Below are 7094 nucleotides of genomic sequence, written 5' to 3' on the forward strand. Positions count from 1 at the left end.
TTGCTACCAAAAAATATTACTAACTAGTAAAGGATCAAGGGTTTAATGACATAAAATATGTTTACTAGAGTTGTTAAGCTTAGCCGGTTCATCAAGTAATGCAGTGTGAAAATAGATTTTGTTATAACTCTGAAAATTAATTTGCTTCCTAAGATTAGTTTTAATGAGGATATTATGCATTTTCTTTTTAATTCACAAACATTTTGAAGAGTTTCCTGTTCTGCTCTAAGGGTATCAATGGAAACTGTTCCTTTGTACAACTTATCTCCCACTGTCCCACTGTAAAATACACAAACTATCCTTTACTTTCCACCCAGCATTTATCTCCTATTCTAAAATGTTGAGCTCTTGTTGGGGTATAGTTTCACTAGTGCCAACATGCAGGTCCAGTGATGCTGGGATATGGTTTTATGAGCTATGTGGTGAGAGCGACAAAAGAAATACATAAATGAGCTGACTTTTCATTATTCAATGAGGCCAGCATATTTGTACATGGGAATAGTCAGTGCTCACAACCCTGTTTATGGGTCATTCGACCATGGCAGAATTTCAGCCCAGCTGATCTTCATTTACACACTTTCTAATCAACAAGAGCAGAAACTCGTTCTTCTTCTTAAGTAAAGTCCTGATAATAATAGTTGCGTCTGAGTTGGTGACCTTGTGCGATCAGCTAACTCAGCACACACTGGGGGATTTGAACTTGGAATTTTCTGGTCTATACGCCTCAGGACAATGTTAGCCAATGCATTCATCAACAACACCTCCCAGGGTGCCAAAACTAATTGTTAATGTTTGTGACAAACTATGTCTCTAGCACAGATTCAAAAAGACAACCCAGGCTATCTATATAGGTATGTGGAAAAATAAATAATGTGAACTTTAACTGTGATCCTGCACTTTTGCAGTCTGTTTTGCTCGCATTGCAGATTGTGTGACTGTCAGTAATGATGAACGGGACACACTGGTGGTTTCCACAATCTCGATATCTTTGCATGTGATACAGGCAATGAGCTTTTCTTGAGAGGCACTGGAGGCAAAAAAGAACTCATAAGAAATGCCACCAAGGACAGCACCAAGGATAGGACCAATCCAGTACACCTGCAGGAACAATGAATAGAAAGTTACAATTAAGAATATGAGCACACAGTGTTTTATTGGGTGGCATATTTGTGCATGAGTTTTGCTACAATGTTTTTTTTGTTTTTTTGTTCTTGGGGTGTGCACATTGCTAGTCTGGCCAGCATTTATTTCCCATCCCTGACTGGCCTGGTGGTGGTGAGCTGCCTTCTTAAACTCTGCAGTCTGGATGGTGTAGAGACACCCACAGTCCTATGAGAAAAGGAGTTCCAGGATTTTGACCACTGAAGGAACGGTGATATATTTCCAAGTCAGAATGGTGAGTGGCTTGGAGGGGAACCTGCAGGGGCTGGTGGTGTTCCCATGTATCTGCTGCCCTTGTCCTTCTGTTTGGAAGTTGGAAGTGATTGTGGGTTTGCAAAATGCTGTCTAAGGAGCCTTAGTGAATTACTACAGTGCATCTTACAGATGGTACACACTGCTGCTACTGAGTGTCAATGGTGGAGGGAATGAATATTTAAGGTGCTGGATAGAGTGCCAATAAAGTAGGCTACTTTGATTGGATAATGTTGAGCTTTTTGAGTGTCTTTGGAGCTGCAGACATCCAGGCACGCAAGGAGTATTCCCATCATAGTTCTGACTTGTGCCTTGTAGAAACTGGACAGGCTTTGGAGACTGAGGAGGTGAAATGCTCATCTCAGAATTCCATGCCTAATGTTGTACAAGTCTAGCTTCATTCAGGTATGAACTACTTCAGTATCTGAGGAGCAGCAAATGGTGAATGTTGTATAGCCATCAGTGAACATCTCTATTTCTGACCTGATGTTGGAGGGAAGGTCATTGATGAAGCAGCTGAGGTGCTTGGTATCCAACAATTACAACCATTATCCTTTGTACTACACCATAACTCCAACCAGTGGAGAGTCTTCTCCCTGATTTCCACTGACTCTAGTTTTGCCAAGACTTCTTGATGCCACACTCTGTCAAGATACTATCTCAATATCAAGGCAGTCATTTTCACTTCATTGCTTGAGTTCAGCTGTCTATGCTTGGACCAATAAGGAGGTCAGGAAATGAGTGACCCTAGCAGAACCCAAACTGAGCATTGGTGAGCGGGTTTTTGCTGAGTAAATTCTGCTTGATAGGATTATTGGTCATACCTTTCTTCACAGCTGATGATTAAGAATAGAATGATGGGGCAGAAATTGGCAGGGTGGAATTGTCCTGTTTTTTGTTTACAGGATATGATTGGGGAATTTTCCACATTGCTGGGTAGATGCCAGTGTCGTAGCTGAATTTGAGCAGCTTGATTAGATGCTTGGCTAGTTCTGGAGCACATCTTCAGGACGAATGCTGGAATGTTGTCAAGGTCCCACAGCCTTGGCTGTATCGAGTGTGTTCTTAATGTAACATAGTGGGGTTGGTTAGCTCAATTGGCTGGATGGCTGGTTTGAGATGCATAGTGATACCGATAGCATGGTTCAATTCCTGCACAGGCTGAGGTGACCATGATAGACTCTCCTTCCCAACCTCTTCCTCACCTGAGGCATGGTGACCTTTATCTTGATCATAAGTAGATTGAATGAAGTTGCCACTTGCGATTCTGGAGATCTCTGCAAGAGGCCAAGCTGGATCATCCAATTGGCACTCCTGGCTGAAGCCTGTGACAAATACTTCAGCCTTATCTTTTTCATTGATGTGCTGCACTCCCTCATCATTGAGGATGAAGATATTTATGGAGCTGCCTCCTCTTGCAGTGAGTTGTTTAATTGCCCACCAACATTCATGACTGGGTGTGATTGGACTGCAGAGTTTAGATCTGATCCATTAGGATCATTTAATTTAACTTAACCTAACAGCTTTGATGACACTGAGTAAATGTCACTTTTGAATTGAAGGACAGCTAACAATGAATAGTTCTGAGTTTTTGGTGGTTGCTCACTGGGCTTCTGTAAGGGTGAGTATTGCATTTTCAACCAAAAATACAGGAACAGGCATTTCATTAATGACCATGTACAACTGCCACTGAACACCCTGTCAATGATAAAGGTCAAATGCCACACTTGCATGGTGATCAGCACCATAAGAACACAAATGTCACATTACTGAAGTTAACCTTCATTGGAGGAATGTTTAAATTGATGCCGTTTGTGGGGAATTGATGTGACATTGCTCCAAGTCTTTGTTCCGTAAGCCAACAAGGAGAAATTGACTGTATTTAGCACCTCCATGCACTGAAAACTCACCAAAAGAAAATAATACTTCAAAAAAAATGTTCTGGAGTAATAATATATCACAAAGCTAGTCCCTTTTTTTCCTAAAAGCTGTTCCTTGGCTCAAGGAGACTTAGTCCTTGATTTTTTTCAGAGGAGTAATAAACCAGGCCGGGTTCCGATCAGACTGGTTTGGTACAGAGATGAAAAGGATTTTGAGAGGCCTTTTGTTTATATGTAAACAGATGAGACTTCAGGCCAAAGTAGCTATGCCTTACAAGTGACCTGTATAAAGAAAGCTCTCTAGCTGAGCTGAGCAGTTTTAGTTCAGTCTTGAACTGGCTGGAAGTTCAGCAGGAAGCTGTGTGGAAAGTCTCTTTCTCCCTCTCTCTTTCTGCTCTTCAACTTCAACCTATAAGCAGGCGTTCCATTTATACTGGTTTTTAAAGGGAGGTTGCTTATTGGGACTGTTGTGTATATTCGGAAAAGCATAATTAAATCTACTTTGATAGGCTGAATTCTGTAGGGGTTCTTTATTCTGTTCTTTGTGTTTCATTGTGTAATTTTGTGAATAAATTTTTGTCTGTTTTAAAATCTAGTAGTCAACCTAGCTAACTTAATCCTGGTAATTTTCACTACACACTTACCGAAACAAATTGCAAAGTTATGGTCTGAGCTGCTTGCTTAAGAATGTTTTGAGTGGTCTGGCCTAGTCCATAACAAGTAACAAAGTGAAAATAGTAGAGAGAGGAAAACCAGCAATAAACCTGAAGGCAACCTAGGGGAATTTCAATGCAAGCAGTTTTGAAATCAGAAACAGAGTGTTCACTACACAAACCTTTATAGGAGAGCAATACTGGAGATTACAACACTTCAATACCTGAGATGACAAACTTGTTACTGTTTTGAACATTTGCCCCATTGCTCATTCTGCTACCATATGCCTCATTCTTTTCTCTCTCCAAAAATATATTTAATTACCTCTTAATTATCTTTAATTACCATTCATAGAGTCTGCTTTAATCACCTTTTTTGGTAACTTATTCCACAACATTATTACCTTTTGGGTGAAAAGGTTTCACCTTGCAAAAGACTGCAGCATATTATTGCCTTTCAGTATTTAATAAATATTGGAGCCTTTAATTGTAATTACCGTGACATTGGCCTCTCAGATAATTTGTACAGAAATCATTATGACTTAGAATACTTAAGTAGGATTTAAATATTAATCAATCGAAAGCTGCATCCCCATTCTAAGCGATTAAAGACTTCACAGCCATCCAGGTTTGTCTTAATACATCACATCAGTTGTGTGACGCTTTAATCTTTTACCTATAAATGCTGTGTCCTATGTTTCCTGCCCCACTAGCTACCTGACAAAGGAGCAGCGCTCCGAAAGCTTGTACTTTCAAATAAACCTGTTGGACTATAACCTGGTGTTATATCAAATTTAACTTAAATATGATGGAAATAAAGTTTTTCCCAAATGTCTGGTGACAGGGAAAACCCAGGTAATACAGAGCTGGGATTTAAATTCTTATCTAATTCCAATGCGGTTTAAAAATAATTCTCTCTTCTGACCCATGATGAGGTCCAGTTCCAAGTGTTCTGGTAACCTTCAACTATCTCACCTTAGTAGCCTTTCTTAGCAATGTGAAGCCAAACGGTAAGTGCTGACAGATTCTTTCATGATGGTCCTAACAAAATTGAACCAGTTCAGTCCTCACCTGGTGTCCACACAATTGCATTTATCAATACAGTTCAGTGAATAATGATTAGAAGTGTAAATTCTGAATTATTTTTCTCCTCCTCAGGGGCATTGAGGCAAATTCTGGTGGCCCCTCTCCCACTACAAGGCTAAATCATCAACTCCCATGGTGTGTATGGTTCATTACACCACAAGCTTTGCATTTATACCTCTTGAGTAATTGAAGTTACATTTCTATCACTTCTGAAATAAATTTAAATCAAACTTAAAATGACACTTTGTTGAGCAATATTCCATCAATATCAGCGAACATTAGGGACTGAGGGACAGCGAAAGCTAGAGATTGAAACACCAGGTTAAATGTTTTCACCACTAGAACATAACAAGCATGTGGATATGGAACTGATTCGTGTTGCATTCAATCGTCCAGATTGCCTGAAGTGTTCTGATATAAACTGTATGTGAACTTCATTAAGGCCCTGATCAGTTTGCAAGTGAACAGTGTTTCTCTAATTGAATTATTTGATTTTTTTTGCACCAGGAATACTTTGTGCACTTGATTTATCGTTATAAAATGGGTGACACAGGACAAACATGTCTGGCCCTTGACAAACTGAGTGCTGTATTTTATTTGCTGTACTTTGCACTATTGCATTTGATTTTCTGAATTTTCCATCCTTGGATTTTTGCCTGCTGCATTTTATTTGCTGTGTTTTCACTTTTTGCATTTACTTGCTGCATTTTTGCATTTCTGCACTTGCCATTTCTAGATTTTTAATTGCTGCTTTTTGCTTCCATCATTTCTGCTTAAGTGTGGGCATTGCTGGCAAAGCCCTTCCCAAGTGGCATTTTTCTCTTTGATAAAAATTCCTTGGTCACTTTAAGAGGGATGTTTATCATCATCCCATGTTGATGTGGGATTGGATTGACATAATCATTGAAACATAGAATCCCTACAGTGTCGAAGCAGGCCTTTCAGCCCATTGAGCTGAAAATGTGTTGCTGGAAAAGCGCAGCAGGTCAGGCAGCATCCAAGGAACAGGAGAATCGACGTTTCGGGCATAAGCCCTTCTTCAGGACCTTCCTTGAAGACAACCTACTGCAAATTCTCTTACAAGGATGCCTTCCTTGAAGGAAACCTACTGCGAATCCTCTTACAAGGATGCCTTCCTTGAAGACATCTGCAGTTTTCACTTTCTCCTCGAAGATTTTAACCTACTGCGAATCCTCTTACAAGGATGCCTTCCTTGAAGAAGCTCTCTTCCTCCCTCTCTCCTGTTCCTTGGATGCTGCCTGACCTGCTGTGCTTTTCCAGCAACACATTTTCAGCTCTGATCTCCAGCATCTGCAGTCCTCACTTTCTCCTTTCAGCCCATTGAGTCCACTAACCCTCCAAAGAGCAGCTCACCCAGACTCATCCTCTTCACTATCCCTGTAACCCTGCATTTACCATGGCCAATCCACCTAACCTGTGCATCTTTGGACCATGGGAGGAAACCAGGGCACCCAGAGGAAACCCATGCAGACATGGGGGAAATGTGCAAGCTCCACACAGACAGTTGCCCAAGGGTAGAATTGAACCCGGGTCCTTGGTGCTGTGAGGCAGCAGTGCTAACCACTGAGCCACCGTGCTTCCCTTATCAGTTAGAAAGACTGAACAGCTGGGGTTTTAGCACAATCTAACAATTTCATGGTTCGTCTTCACTGGTAACAGTCTTTTATTTCCAGTTGTTCAAAAATGAATTGAAATTCTCAGACTGCCATGGTGGAATCTGAATTTATGTTTTCCAGATTACTGATTCAGACCCCTAGGTTACTGGTCCAGTAACAACCACAACTGTAAAATATCCATTACCTAATTCATTTATGATGCACATTTCCCACTTAGACATCATGGGATACAGAAAATCTATCTGATTGCGTTCAAATACTTGCTCTACCTTAGTAATTGTGGATTAGACAATAGACAATAGACAATAGGTGCAGGAGTAGGCCATTCTGCCCTTCGAGCCTGCACCGCCTTTCAATATGATCATGGCTGATCATTCCTAATCAGTATCCTGTTCCTGCCTTATCTCCATAACCCTTGATTCCAC

At 40.7% G+C, this 7094-nt stretch overlaps 1 protein-coding gene across 1 annotated transcript in view; it reads right to left on the reverse strand.

Annotated features, from left to right (window-relative positions):
- Nucleotides 1-630: 630 nt before the first annotated feature.
- Nucleotides 631-7094, reverse strand: part of LOC122543349 (aquaporin-4) — a 15693-nt gene continuing 9229 nt past the window's right edge. Inside the window, exon 5 of the mRNA XM_043681935.1 lies at nucleotides 631-1098. Within this exon, the coding sequence (XP_043537870.1) occupies nucleotides 880-1098 (219 nt within the window). The 3' untranslated portion in view covers nucleotides 631-879. The remainder of the gene's footprint in view (nucleotides 1099-7094) is intronic.

The sequence above is a fragment of the Chiloscyllium plagiosum genome, chromosome 43 (genome assembly GCF_004010195.1).
Source record: "Chiloscyllium plagiosum isolate BGI_BamShark_2017 chromosome 43, ASM401019v2, whole genome shotgun sequence".
NCBI classification, from domain to species: domain Eukaryota; kingdom Metazoa; phylum Chordata; class Chondrichthyes; order Orectolobiformes; family Hemiscylliidae; genus Chiloscyllium; species Chiloscyllium plagiosum.